This window comes from Manis pentadactyla, chromosome 3, assembly GCF_030020395.1.
Source record: "Manis pentadactyla isolate mManPen7 chromosome 3, mManPen7.hap1, whole genome shotgun sequence".
In the NCBI taxonomy this organism is placed as follows: domain Eukaryota; kingdom Metazoa; phylum Chordata; class Mammalia; order Pholidota; family Manidae; genus Manis; species Manis pentadactyla.
In genome coordinates this window covers 198,228,082-198,243,321 of record NC_080021.1, presented here as the reverse complement: position 1 = coordinate 198,243,321, position 15,240 = coordinate 198,228,082, and the positions used below count along the sequence as shown (strand labels likewise).

Genomic DNA, 15,240 nt, shown 5'->3' with positions numbered 1-15,240 from the left:
ACCAATTTGTCTTATGAGATTGAAGTTAAGTGGCATCTTTTTCTGTGATGATTTTTTCCCCCAATTTAACAAGAAATTTTAAATACACCAAACACTTGAGAGAATTGTCCAGTGAGGATCTTGTACCACGACAGTTCATGTTTTCGTCTATTTGGTTTATCACTGTATACCATCTATTCATCCATCATTCGCCCTTTTGTTAGACAAATTTCAAGTTAATTGTAGACATTAGTCCACTTTATGTGTCAATATTTTACCTTGCATAACATTAACTATAGCACATTCCTTGTGTATGGGTTCCCCCCCAGCAGGTCAGAGTCATCTGTGGTGAAATGCACAGATCATAAGTGTACCGTTCAATGAGTTTTGATAAATACATGCTTCAATGTAACCCAAACCTCTATCAAGATAGAGGACATTTCCTTTGTCTCAGAAAGTTCCTCCAAATCCCTTCTCAAAACCGTCTCTGTTCCCACCCGCTAGGCAACTACTGTTCCGAATTTTTCACCACAGATCAATTTTGTCTTTTCAAGAATGTTATGTAAATGGAATCATAATAGCATTTACTCTTCTGTGAAAATTAAGCTTTCACTCAGCATATTGTCTTGAGATTCATCTGTGTTTTTGCGTGTGTCACGGGTTCATTCATGTTTGTTGCTCAGTGGTATGTATGCCACAGTGTAGACCTGCTGGTTCATTTGTCCATTCCCCTGTGGATGGACACCTGGACTGCACCCAGTTTGAGGCAAACATAGATAAAACATCTATGATCATTGCTGCGTAAGTCTTTTGTGGACGTGTTTTCATTTCTCAGTAAGTCCCTTCATTTTTCACCTAATATGAATATAATTAAGCCATCTTCCAAAAGTCATTTTTACTTATTATCTCATCAGCACACCTGGGTATATGTTAGTAATTCGATAGCTGGGACACATGTTCGGTTAGTGATCTTTTAATGACTGTTCTTAGGGAGGAAGATGTCACGAAGACCATGTACCCCCCACCAGTTAACAGCGCTGTCCAGCTGTTGAAGGGTTCTCATGGGAAAAACATAGACCTAATTTGTGACGCTGTGAGAACAGCCATGGAGAACATCGATCCTCACAAGTACGTGTGCCGTCATTAGCAGGCGTCTTTGAGTGACAGAAGTGCATTGCTGTCCTTCCTCAGTTTGTTCATCCTCCCCGTTCTGGTGCTCTTCACCTACCACCGCAGGTACTGCCTGTCTATACTCACTGCTCACGTGAAGAAAACAACCCCAGAACTGGAAATTGTGCTGCAGAAGGTACACGAGCTCCAAGGTAGAGACCCCTTCCCAGAGTGCTTATGGGGCCTTCACTCCTACCAGTGTTCCAGCCTTTGGAGATTGACTGGCCACATTGCAGAGTTAACATGTGGCTTTTTGGTTGCCGTTTTAAGACCCGGGTCAGTTTTTCTTAGGCGCTGCCCTAAGCATGCACAAAGCATGCACAAAAGAGTCAAAAGTATATATTCATCTGGTGTCCACATCTAGGACCCCAGATGGTCAGGATAGGAAAGGTCAGGACAGGAAAGTTTATTACTGTTTTTTGATTATGTTGCTGGCCGTGTGGGTGTCTTCCCTAAGTGCCTTTGTTCTGTTCTGCTCTCTTACACGCTGACAGGGCGTGCTCCGCTGGCCCCGGATGCTGTGAGTGCGGAAGTGGCCCTCAAGTACCTGCTACTTCTGGTAGATGTTGATGAACTGTACGATCATTCTCTTGGCACCTATGACTTTGATTTGGTCCTCATGGTAGCTGAGAAGTCACAGAAGGTTTGTGTGGAGTTACTACTTTGTTATCTTTTAGGTTCTTGTTAAGTGCGGTATCTTGACTGATACTAATGCTGAGAGAACAGGCCTGAGGGCAGATCTGAGTCTTTGGGACCCATGCTTCTAAGCCTCATTCTCTCTCATACTTCTAGGCTTATCCAAGTGTTATGATTGCTAGGTTGAGCAAGTGAAATAAAATTACTTGGTTGTTTTTAAGATCATGGGCATATGTGTTAGCAAATTCTCCTCTTATAAAGGAAATACAATGAACAATTCATTCTCTAATTCACTTTGTCATGTAGCTTTTTTTCCCAGTAGAAAGTGGGAATAGAGAGAATAGAGAGTTTTGGGGTCTCTTGTCCCCCCTAGCGTGCTACAGTCAAAAAGTCTGAGCACCACTGGTCTGCACATTTTTTTTTATCTCAGTTGCATCCCCTTTCATTCTTCTCTTTGCTCCTGCCAGAGTGATATTTCCAAAAAGGGAATTTTGATCCTTCACTCTTTTGCTTAAAATCCTTCATGGACTCCCCATTGCTCCTAGGAGAAAGTTCAGAAGCCGCACTATTGCTTAAAAACCCTTCCATGGTTGGGTCTCTGTGTGTCTCTCTGGTCTCAGATATTTCCCTGTTTCCTCAGCCTGGGGAGGAAAGGCAGTGCATTTGCCTCCTGCCAGCCGCCACTTACCTTCACAGGTAGCTTTACTTCTGTCTCCCACATGCCCATGGGCTTCCACCACTGGTGCCTTCCCCACTCATCTGCTCCCTCTCACTCACCGGGGTCAAAGGGTGCCAAGGCATCTGCTGCGGGAGGTGGGTAGGGACTGAATGAGATGGCCCTCACAGGTGCTGCACCGCACCTGGCGCTTCCCCCCTGCATACCAGTCTATCTCCTCTACTAGATGATAAGTTTCCTGAGGTGAAGGCTTTCCTGCATTCTTTGTATGTAAAGGATTCTTACTAAATGTTTGTTAACTGAACACTTTGGCCTGTAGTTATCCTCTCCATCATAGGCGTGAGCGCTTAATTATTTCCTGTTTTGGTTCTTTTTCCTGTGTTCTGTGTATTTATTCTGTCTGCCCAGTGAAACTGCATTAAGAACAGGAAGCATCGCTACTTGAAAAACAAAACAGTTTTCTTACAGGGCATGGCACAGACCTGGAAGTGATCAGTGCCAATAAAAATCTGGTTGAGAGAGCCTCAGAGTTTGGTGTCCAGCTCAGTTTAATTTGACCTTTGTTTTAACACTTGGTCTATAAACGGAGAGCATGAAATGCCATAAAAACAGCTCTAAGTGCGATGCCTAGCACTTTTAGGAGAAACTTGGATGCATTTGTTGAATGTCTTCTAGATGGGAACTCTTTTTCTATTAGCCTATGAAATAAGTGGCTGTTGTGAGACTGAGGTAAGTTTGAGTTATTACTCGCTTTTACCAAAACTTGTTCTATATAGTTTTATTTTTACATTATATATAGCATATATTAATATTGCTCATATTTTTAAAATTATGTAGCTTTGGATATATTGTTATGTATTTTTATTTTTATAATTATACATAATCACAGACAATAAAGTTCTATTTTTTTCTTTTTTTAGGATCCCAAAGAATATCTTCCATTTCTTAATACACTTAAGAAAATGGAAACTAATTATCAGCGCTTCACCATAGACAAATACTTGAGACGGTATGAGAAAGCCATTGGCCACCTCAGCAGATGTGGTAAGTGTGAGGATTAGTGTGTTTATTTCTACTTCAAATCTTCTTTTGGACTGGGCAAAGAATAAATTAAAATAAAATGTGCGTTTAGACATAGATTGATTTCAGTTTCCATTCCTGAAAATTTTAACAATTATATATGTGCACCTTATTTTATCGTATGCTCTACAAAGCTGAGGATAAAGCAAATGACTTTTAATGAACTGGAGGGGCTCCCTAACTAAAAAATAGAGCAGATCCTTTTTGGGTTGAGAATGATCACTAACTATATTTATTTCAGTGTCTCAAAAATCAAAATTGGTTGATAATTCATTCTTCTCATGGTATTTGCAAACACTGAGGGGAATCTGGCTTGTCTAGAGTGAGCGGCAGTGCCCACTGGCAGTGCCCTGGATCACGTAGCTTAATTGGAAGTGATGGAGTAGACCAGGTATAGTGCCAGCTCTGCTTCCCCGCTGTCCCTGTCCCGAGTGCAGTTCTAGCTTTAGCAGTGGTGGCTCTTTCCTGAGCGCTGAGACAGGCAAGGAAGTCACCTGGCGTGGTAGTAAGCTTTCTGGGAGAATCTGATTGAGCTGGGCTCAGATAGGACTCGGGCTTCTGTGTGCTTAATAAGCTCTCCCGGGGATTCTTATTAAGGAGGTTGTGAAAACACTGGGTTGGCTGGTCATGTATCAGGGGTAATGTGAAAAGAATTTTAGATAGGACTCTGATCGCAGTTAGTGGTTCTTAAGTACCTCACATTTGCAGTGGTGCTCATTAAAATTAAAATTCCTGCATTCTATTCTCTAGACACTCCGATGATGCAGGTTCTAGGAAGGTCCCCTACTGATTGCATTTCGGGACCACTGGCATAAATGAAACCTATTATGCTTCCAAAGTCTTAATTTAATCTGGTGGTATATGATTCTTATGCCTGCAGGGCCCGAGTATTTCCCAGAATGCTTAAACTTAATAAAAGATAAAAACTTGTATAACGAAGCTCTGAAGTTGTATCCACGAGACTCACAGCAGTATAAGGTGGGTGCTGGGGGAAAGGAGGCTCTCCTGACTTTGCTTTGCATGTTAGTTGGAAAGGGATGAGGTTCCTGAGTCCTTAACTCCATTCTTGATTTCAAGGTTCATCATCAAATGGATTAGACCCATCCTGAATTTCTTACCTGGGAGAATGGCCCTCTGAGGAAATTGCTCAGGCCAGAAACCTAGGAGTTGCCCCTGATTCCTCAGGGACATACCACAGCAGCTCCCACAGGGGGTTGCCTGCTTCCAGCCCAGGCTCTCTGCTGCCTGATGGACCACCCTGATGAGTGCAGACCTTTCCCATAGATTTCAAGACAAGTGGATAGTTTGGTTGGTTTAAACATCTTTTTGGCTTTTCTTACATGCCAGATACCTTTGCTAAATGTATATGCTTCTTGTAACAACCTGATGGGATAAACAAATGAGGAAACAACTCTCCCAAGGGGCTGGAGTCTGAAGCAGCCGCCCTGGGATGCGGAGCCCAGGCTGTCTGATCGTGAAGATTCGCCACCACTTAACTCATGCCGTCGTCACCATCATTTTCAGTTCAGCTGCAAATTGCCTGTCCTCCTATGATCTGGCCCCTGCCTGATTCTTTAGCATCTGCTTCCTCTGCCAGCCCTCTGCCTTTCCTGTTCTTTAGCCCCACCTGTCCTTCAAAACTGCCAGGGTTCCTCTGCCAGAAGCCGTTCCTGGATGAGGCACCAAACGCCGAGCTCCCAGAGCACCTGGTTGTGGCGCTTACTGAACTGCTTTATCTCCTGCCAGGCTGTGGGTTCCTTAAGGGCAGGGACTCTATGTTATGTTCTGTCTGTGTCCCTGCCTAACACTGAGCCTGACAAACAGAGAATGTAGCCAGTGGCTGCCTCTTTGCTCTCATGTCTTTGCTGTGCTCTCTGTACTCTAGTCACAAGCCTTCTTGTTATTTCTGCCTGTCTTCCATGCACATTCCCTCCAGATGGCCATAGCGCCTTCCATGCTTTCTCCTTCACATGGCTTATTCTCCTCCCAGCCCTCGGAAGTAGCATTCCCATTGCTATCTGTCCTTGTATCACTATCTGCCGGTATGGCATAGACCATATTATGTTTATTATAAGTACATTCTCTCTCACCACAAGAGCACCAGGAACTTGATGGTGATTCTTCATGTTTGTTTTTTTTGCTTTTTTTTACATTACTATATTATTGTATATATACAATATATACTGCTCTAAATAGTACTCAGGGATTATGTGAGTGAATACATGGCACATCGTCAGTAAGATTTTGAGTGGAAGATTGGTTGAATTCACTGAAGAACCACAGGATTTTCCTAAGTAATCAAAGAGTGTCAAGAGTAGTGACTGAGGCAGCCTATCTTAGAGATTTAAAGTATGACTGTGACTTTTCCTGACTGACCCAACACCTTCTGTTGTCACAGGATATCAGCATTGCCTATGGGGAGCACCTGATGCAGGAGCACCTCTATGAGCTAGGGGGGCTTGTGTTTGCCCGCTGTGGCGCCCATGAAAACGCTCTCAATGCCTTTCTGGCTTGTGGCAGCTGGCAGCAAGCTCTCTGCATGGCCGCCCAGCTTAGCCTGACCGAAGACCAGCTGGCAGGCCTTGGCAGAACTCTGGCAGGTAAACACAGTCATTTGGGATTCTCCAAAAGAGAACTTCTAAAGGTTTTTGTTTGTTTCTTTGACAATTTTGCGAAGTAATTTAGGGCAGCATATCTTGAGACAATCTCATGTTCACTGATAAAAATTAACTTGGAGTGGTTTGTCAAGTAAAGGTTAAACTACTGTAACAAGAGTCCCAAAATGCATAATAACGACAGCAGGTCATTTCTCTCTCATGTAAAGTCTGAGAAGTCCCTCCACTGCATGGCTTTGCATCTCTCTGGCTGATAGATGGCTGTAGCCCGATTTTCACTGTATCTGAATTCCAGGCCTTGGGAAGGGGAAAAGTGATAGTCACTTACCTTTCAGTTGGAAACGACCTAGAAGTTACATTGTCACTTCTACTCCATCTCATTCATTGAAACATGCATTGTATGGCCACACCTAGTACAGTGTACCTGGGTAGCCATGTGCCCTACAAAAAGGTAAATATGAATTTTAGTGGGGGGACCATTCAGCTACAGACATTAGGTCATTAGGAACCATAATAGCAATTTTCAGAAATGAGGTGAAACAAAAAGTCAAAGCATGAGCATTCTGAAAGCAAGGGCGACTATCGGCTACAGAGTCTGGGGGCCGCCTGAACCAGAGCGGGGGCTCTGCTGACTTCTCAGAGGAGAGGAAAGGTCGAGGACTGCCTGGAGGAGGAGGTGAATAGGGTGTCTGACCCTCTCAACTGTGCTTGAAGTGGTTGAATGATGTCTTTTCCCCTTGCCCTTTTAAGAAAAGGGCCAAATTGAAAATATTGTTAAGGTCTCAAAAACAGAAATGCAGTCCTGAAAAAATTCTAGATTATATCCTGTTAAATGACTGCTCATATCTGTGTTAGTTGCATTACTTTTTTTTCCCTTGGGATTATAAAAATGTAAGATTATCACTTTTCTTTCTCTGACATTTTCTGGTTAGTAGATGTGTAGGTTCTTTAACAAACCTCACTATCTGAGTGAACTCTCCTTACAGGTGCTGAGAATTCCTTTTAGAGAGTTCATTCTGGCTCCATTGTTACTTCTGCTTTAGAAATTTATGTTAATTGGTAGTTTATACCTTCTAGCTCTGTTCTTAAGATCTGTTATCTTCTCTTATGTTCTTTATAACCCTAATCTTGCTATTTGTCATGGCTTATGGTGGAGTATCCCTAGTTCTCTCAGATGTTTAGTAAAATAAGGTAATGAAGGCAGTGGTAAAAGAATTTTGAAAAATACTGTAAGGGGAATCACTCATGTGCACATTTAACTGAGGCAACTTAACACGCCAGCAAAAGAAAGAAAGAAAGTTATAAAACAGAGATGCTCTGCCTGAATTTGTCAGTGATAAAATGCCCTGGAGTTAGCATGAGAGGAGAGACATGAATCTGCCAGTCCCTCAGTTGACTTCAGGTTCTTTGTGCCTCTCATGGTATGACTATCTCAACTGTCCTGAGAGTGATTCCAGGATCTGACGACGCTGCATGACCCCAGGCGTAAGCCAACTGCCTCCATCTTAGTGCTCAGCCAGGGAATCCACAATCTCTTCCTGGTGGAGGGAAACATGGATTAGTGAGAGCTGCTACGTCAGTTTCACATGGGGGCTTTGTAAGCATATTTCATGGCTAGTTTTGACTGTACATGATTTTCACATCCTATGCTAATTTAGATTGTAACTGCCATTTAACATAGGACTCCGTGGTATTCCTATTTCCCTCATAGAAGTTCACAAAGTATATAGTTTGATACATAATAAAGACAGATTAATGAAGCATTTCTGCAGACGAATCTATTTAACTTTGTTTTACCCAATGCTTCACAGACTTACTTGACCCAAGAATGGTTTTTTGGTACTGCCTTTTATTATTCCAGGGACCCGTCTTAGGGAACACTTTTGAAAATGCTGTTTTAAACTAGTTCAATTAGAACGTATGCTTTGTAGAGCTCAATCTCTATAACTTGTAGGAGACCATTTTGATTTAAATAGTACCACCAAAAACCAAAATCCATTTCAACTTGAGTTTTGGTAATACTGTTCTTTGCAAGCCAGCTGTGGTCAAATGCTTATTGTTACCTTGTTATCTTTGCAGGAAAGCTACTTGAGCAGAGGAAGCACGTTGACGCAGCCACTGTTTTGGAACAGTATGCCCAGGTAAACTCAGTTCCTTCCTTCTTAAACCCCCCAGACAAGCCAGAACTTCTCGGTTGTACCTTACTGATCATGAAAGTTAAAGGCACTGTGGGCAATTAGGAAGTCCAGAGATACTATTTGCCATACAGGTCTTCCATCTTGCTGACATGGAAATCTGAGTTCAGTATACCTCTAAAGAATTTCAAGTTCTGTGAGTTAGAATACCAAAGAACTCTACTATAATAGGCACTAGCTGTTTGACCTTGGAAGAAAGTACTAAATTAAATTTCAAGGTAGTTGTACTTTTTATATTAACTTGCCAAAGTGGGAACAGTGAGAAAGGACTCTTCTAACACAAAGTGACTGGACTTCAGACACTTCTTTGGCTTTTACTCCTATTCTCTCTGTTGGAGATGACCCTTTACCTCAGGCAGTTTGATGAGTTTAAGTTTTCCAGCAGATTATAAATAAGTTTATCAGTTTTTATGGAATTATATAATTTATTGTGATAAATGGCAGTGACACTGGTCACAGACTAACAAGACACAGGTGTTCAGTTGACGCTAGGGAGTACTGCCCTCTAGAGGTTTGGCCTCAGATGAAGGAGTGTTTTTACAGTTGTTACTAGTGGGCACATTTGCATAATATAGCTGCGCTTTTAAAATACATCTTACCATCTTTCATGTGGTAAGGGTGAGTGAAAGACAGTCACTAAAATTTGATATCATTAGATCCTGGCAAAAAAAGAGGTTGGATGAAAATGTAAACTAGTTCAACCATTGTGGAAAGCAATATGGAGGTTCCTTAAAAAACTAAAAATAGAAATACCATTTGACCCAGGAATTCCACTTCCTAGGAATTTACCCAAAGAAAACAACTTCTCAGATTCAAAAAGACAGATGCACCCCTATGTTTATTGCAGCACTATTTACAGTAGCCAAGATATGGGCCTAAGTGTCCGTCAGTTGGTGAATGGATTAAGATGTGGTACATATACACAATGGAATACTATTCAGCCATAAGAAAGAAACAAATCCTATTTTCAACAACATGGATGGAGCTAGAGGGTATTATGCTCAGTGAAATAAGTCAGGCAGAGAAAGACAAATACTAAATGATTTCCCTCATTGGTGAAGTATAACAGTGAAACAAAACTGAAGGAACAAAATAGCAGCAGACTCACAGACTCAAAGAAGAGACTAGTGGTTATCAAGAGGGAGGGGTGGAGGAGGGTGGGCGGGGAGGGAGGGAAGGAGATGGGGATCGTGGGGTATTGTGATTGGTGCACATGGTGTGTGTGGTGTCACGGGAAGACAGTGTAGCTCAGAGAAGACATAGGAACTCTGGCATCTTACTACACTGATGGACAGTGACTGCAATGGAATATGGGGGGGGGGGACTCGATAATAAGGGTGAATGTAATAACCACAGCGGTTTGACCTTGGAATAAAGTCCTAAATTAAAGTTCAAGGTAGTTGTACTTTTTATATTAACTTGCCAAAGTGAGAACAGTGTTTTTCGTGTGAAACCTTCATAGGAGTGTAAATCAGTGATACCTTAATAAAAAAAAAGAAGTTGAATGACTGAGTTGAAAACATCAATGAATAAAATGTACATAATAAAGAGGCTAGAGTAGAAATTTATACCACCTAAGATGCTTAATTAAATGGATAACATTACACCATCTTTTTTCTTTATAAATGAAGAATAACTCATATATTTTTGTATACTTTATATATAATTACCTTTACCAATTTTAACAGTTGGATGAGTTTTGACAAATGTTTACATTGTGTAGCCACCACTACAATCATAACAGAACTTTTTAACGCCCAAAGAGTTCTCTGCTTCCCATTTTGCGATTAATTTTTCTCCCTCTACTCCCAGCCTCTGTCAGTCACTGATCTGCTTTCTGTCATGATGGCTTTGCTTTTCTAGAATTGCATATAAATGAAAACCATCTGGTGTGAGTCTTTTTCTGTCTGGCTTCTTTCACTTATTTTTCAGTTTCTTGTAGGTTTGAAGTTTTCAATATAAAAAGAGGAAAAAAACATTGGAAGAGAAAAAGAAGTTTAAAGATTACTATTTTAGTCTACCATTATTCACAGTGTGCCCTTGTTAATTCTGGAGCCCACCTAAACTTGATGAATCAAACTTGGTAGTGCAGCTGGGGCAGTGGGCATTTCTAATGGACCTCTGTGATGGTTTTGCTGCTCAAGGATGTACCATGTGCTTTGTGATTATTTCCAGAATCTACACATCTCCATTGTCTTCTGCATTTGTATTTATTGAGCATGTACTCCAGCCAGACAGGATGCTAAGAGCTGGGACTGTAAGGGATAGGCTGGAAAGGCGGGAAGAGGCTGCTCTGTAGGCAGTTTTGCAGTTTGTTGTGGTGTCTGGCACGCTTGCTCCACTAACCTGTTTAATTCCATAATGTTTCCTTGTCAGGATTATGAAGAAGCTGTGCTCTTGCTGTTAGAAGGAGCTGCCTGGGAAGAAGCTCTGAGACTGGTAGGAGAACGCTAGAGGCCCCACCTGTGTTAGGGCCTAAGCAGAGCGAGAGTGCAGGGGAGGCAGGGTCAGCTGGAGTCCTTTGTCTTCTGAGTCTAGTGAGATGAGGTAGAAACAGTTCAGATTCCCAGTCAAACGATATGCAGTTTTTATAAAACTGTTTTAAAAATGTATTCTTGATGTTTGAAATGAGTCCTGTATATATTAAATATTACTGTCTTTTACTAAAGTGAATTGAATTTTCATTGGCTGCCTTGTAGGAGGCCTGCTCCCCTGGAAAAATATCCTGGTCGCCTCTGAAAGTGACCCATTTCTTTCCAAGTATCTTAACTCTCCAGTGACTTGAAATTTTCCCGCCTAAAATTACTGTGTTTTTCCTTTTAGGTACACAAATATAACAGACTGGATATCATAGAAAGCAACATAAAGCCTTCCGTTTTAGAAGGTGAGGGTTGCACTTGAGATAGATTTCATCTGGAAGTACAGAGTCGAGGAAGAGAGATTAGAGAATAGGCCCTTTACTTCATGAGTCATGTGAAGGTGATCGGAATTCACCACTGGGTGTAATATTTAATTCTGACCAGGATTTTTAAGTACACTAAATTGTTAAATGGTAGCACATCAAATATTTGAATGTTAGAAACATGATACGATATAATTAAGAATCTTTTGTTTTTCAGAATAGTTGATAAACTTGAATATAAACTACGTATTAGGCAATAGTATTTTGTCAATGGTCAGTTTCCTACACTTAGTAATTGTGTTGTGGTTATATAAGATAATATCCTTATTTTTGAGCATGAGATGCTGACATATCTAAGAAGGAAGGATCATACCTGCAACTTGCTCTTAAAAGGTTCCACAAAAATAGTAGTTGGGTGTATAAGTGGAGAGAAACAGAGGAAGCCAAAAATATAGCAAAATGTTAATAATTGATAAATCTAGGTAAAGGGTATGTGTGTATACATTGAGCTATTGCAACTTTCATGTAGGCTTGACATTTTTTCAAAATAAAAACATGAAAAATAAAAAGAACCTTTGCAAGTGAAGTTGGTAGTTGTCAGAAAAAGATGTGTTACCAGTTCTAGAATACTTTGGCAGTCGCTGTGATACCTTAAAAACAAAGTGGAAAAAAAAGGACATCAGTTTGACTTGTAGGAATCTTTGGGATTGTGGGATGATTTTAAACCCCACCTTTTTAAACACAGTCTACCCTGTAAATCATACCTGGCCTTTCTGACATAAACTTGTATTCACATTTTTACCCTGTCTTCTCCCTCCTCCTTATCCTAAATAAAACTGTTGGAGGGTTCTTTTTGTATCTTTCACTTTAGGTACCCCTTTCTGGATACTGAAAGCAAGCTTCCTGGCCCAACAGCAATCCATCTAGCCAGCTTTTACATGAATTTTCTCCACTGTTGAAAAATGCTGGCAGTTCATCTGCTGAAGTCTAACACCGGTGTTCAGGAAGCATTGCATTGACTTTCCTCCTTTTTTGTTAACAGCTCCCTGTGCATTCCTTTTATTTGCCAGTCCTCTCTTAGGTTAGATACCAAGACCTTGTTCAGATGATTGTCAGCTTAGTGGGAAGGTATTCTAGAGGATGTTACATGAATTCTAAGATTGGAAATCTCTATCTCTAGTTCATTCTCCTGAAACAATGCAGGTTAATTCTCATTAAGGAAAAAATCTTGCTTGGAAAACCTAGTAACCTGTCTCATTAAATTCCAACTCCCTCACTAGCCCCCCACTAGTTTTTTTCCCTTTGCTTAAACATGCTCAAATTACTTCCCATCTGTACCCCCAGCCCAGAAAAATTATATGGCATTTCTGGACTCTCAGACAGCCACATTCAGTCGCCATAAAAATCGTTTATTAGTGGTTCGGGAGCTGAAGGAACAAGCCCAGCAGAGGAATCTTGGTGAGTGTCTGCATGAAGACACGGGTGCCTGGTGTGGTTGGGGGGTGAGCTGCTTACTGTGCCTCCTGCCAAGTGATTACAGTGCCAGGGATGGGTCTGAGGCCTCTGAACCCCCTCAAGGCTGTGGGTGTCTGTAATTGTGTGTGTTTGGAGGCTGGGGGCAGGACCAAGTAGAAACGGGAAGAGCTCTGCCAAACATTCCCTCCACCACCACCAAACAGTGCAGCTGAGTAACATGTTTTACAAAACCAGCCTCCTGGTTTCCAAAGGTTTCTTTGCTTTAGAAAAAAAAGAAAGAAGAAAGAAATATGCTGCTAGTGTACAGTAATAAGACCTACTTAATGTTACTTTGTTTCATTTTGGATCAACTTTATAATAATTTCCATGCACCCTCTGATGTGCCTTGGTTAACTGTAGTCCACTTACCCCACTGAAGGGAAGCCCACATTAGCAAGTTTTCATTCTGCATCTGGTCCTTCTTTTCTAGATGATGAGGTACCCCAGGGTCAAGAGTCAGACCTCTTCTCTGAAACTAGCAGTGTGATGAGTAGCAGTGACATGAGTGGCAAATACTCCCATAGTAACTCCAGGATATCAGCGTATGTATCTTGTTTATTCAGCACATTGGTCATGCCCTGGGTATACGGAGAAAGTACAAGGACCATAGGTCGGGTTTTCACCAAGGCAGTGCAGTGGGGAGGACATTCCTCAAGGTTATGTGGAGGTTGTGCAGGGACTTTCCCAACATATCTAAGAGGCTAGACTTGGTATTGAAATGTTTTTTTCTGCAGCTTTGTGGCCTGTGCGTTTGTGCTTTGCCCACAAGGCCCTTACCCTGGGTTCTCAATTTTTATGACATCTGATTGTATTCATTTAACCAATAATAACTTATTATAATGTGTAGGTACCAAAAAAATTAAAAGGTTATACAGAAAAAAGATTTTTAGCTTCTTCAGTTAAAAATCAGGGTTGAAAGAGGTTGTAAATATAAAATAAGTCATCATGCTTTTACCCAGTGTAGCGATTGGTCAGAAGTATTTACTGAACCACCCACATGTTCACTGTAGTGGATGTTACCAAACCTTTCAAGGAAATAGGAGTTATAAGGGCTTATAGTCATCCTAGAGAAAGAGAAAACATGCAAGATTGTGTATTTAGACTGAATTGTGCTTTAGGAGTTCAGAGAACTCTGAGATTATGTGGGGAGATGAGAAACTGCAAGAAAGATAATTTGAAATGGGTTTTTAAGAGCTGGGGTTAGAGAGTCCCAGATAAAACAAGTGGTGTAAAGCCTCTGAGGAAAGAATGTGGGATGCATGTGTACTTTACTATATTCAAATTCTAATCTGCTGTGTCTGTCTCCTTTAAATTTTATCTTGTTGCTTTTAAATTAGCTTTTTATTACAAAATTCAAGTTGGTGGTTCTGCTCATCATTGTTCTAGCTCTTAACAGATGTGACCTCACTTTACTCTGTATTTTAATGAAAACTTTAAGGCCAAGCATCACTTTTTAGGGTTTTCCTTACAACTGCCTACCTGTAAGACTCGCCCCCCCTAATTGTGTTTAGTGTATCACTTTAATACCTTGTCACCGTTTTCCCCCATATACGAAAACCATGTGTAGACTCTATTTTCCCAGAAAGTTGGTGGTCATCAGGTACATTCATTGTAATGTGTCCAGCACAGAGAGCCCCTCTGACAACATCTTCATAACTGCTAACAGGCGGTCTTCGAAGAATCGCCGCAAAGCAGAGCGGAAGAGGCACAGCCTCAAAGAAGGGAGTCCGCTGGAGAGTCAGGCCCTTTTGGAAGCACTAAGTGAAGCAGTACAGGGCACGGAAAACCTGAAAGGTATGTGAATCAATCCTGATGATTCTTGCCTCCAAAGTAGTAAATGGACAGCGACAGAGTTTAGTAGGTAATTAGATACCATTTTCCCAACTTGAGCTTAGATGAAAACTTTCAGCAGGAAGCTGCATCTCAGGGCACATTCCTGAAGCAGCACTTCTCAGCCAGTGACCTGGAAGCTTTGCTCTGTGGCATCCATCTACTTGGGCAGAGAGAATAGCACTGAAACCCGGATAAAGGATTGTGGAGACACTCCGTTCTGCGTGGGCCCCGCTCTGCTGGTTTCTCTTTTTGTAGTAGATATTTTGAGTTATTCTAGAATTTGGGAAGAAAGAAGAGTGTGGGAGATGGCAACTGTAGTATGGTATTATTTTTTGCTTGGGAAAGAAGCTGTGTTATGATTCTAGAAATGGAGCTGGGGACACAACTTACCACCTTCCCAAATTTCTTCTCTCTAGATGAAATATACCATATTTTAAAGGTTCTCTTTCTCTTTGAGTTTGATGAGCATGGAAGGGCATTACAGAAGGCCTTTGAAGATACGCTGCAGCTAATGGAAAGGTCAATTCCAGAAATCTGGCCTCTCACCCACCAGCAGAATCCATCTATACCTGTAAGTTTTCCTCAAAGACAGAATATGCAGGTTTTCATCGTTTTCACAGGTTGTTTCATTCACCCAGT

At 41.4% G+C, this 15,240-nt stretch overlaps 1 protein-coding gene across 3 annotated transcripts in view; it reads left to right on the top strand.

The window, feature by feature from the left end:
- The window catches only part of ELP1 (elongator acetyltransferase complex subunit 1), a 51,470-nt gene that overhangs the window by 30,714 nt on the left and 5,516 nt on the right, over positions 1 to 15,240 (top strand). For all 3 annotated transcript variants that reach the window (XM_057498910.1, XM_057498909.1, XM_036903314.2), the window contains exons 23-35: positions 970 to 1,107; positions 1,216 to 1,301; positions 1,644 to 1,792; positions 3,382 to 3,505; positions 4,422 to 4,519; positions 5,940 to 6,141; positions 8,236 to 8,297; positions 10,728 to 10,790; positions 11,175 to 11,235; positions 12,598 to 12,711; positions 13,199 to 13,310; positions 14,435 to 14,562; positions 15,018 to 15,172. In XM_057498910.1, coding sequence (XP_057354893.1) covers positions 970 to 1,107; positions 1,216 to 1,301; positions 1,644 to 1,792; positions 3,382 to 3,505; positions 4,422 to 4,519; positions 5,940 to 6,141; positions 8,236 to 8,297; positions 10,728 to 10,790; positions 11,175 to 11,235; positions 12,598 to 12,711; positions 13,199 to 13,310; positions 14,435 to 14,562; positions 15,018 to 15,172 — 1,492 coding nt within the window. The remainder of the gene's footprint in view (positions 1 to 969; positions 1,108 to 1,215; positions 1,302 to 1,643; positions 1,793 to 3,381; positions 3,506 to 4,421; positions 4,520 to 5,939; positions 6,142 to 8,235; positions 8,298 to 10,727; positions 10,791 to 11,174; positions 11,236 to 12,597; positions 12,712 to 13,198; positions 13,311 to 14,434; positions 14,563 to 15,017; positions 15,173 to 15,240) is intronic.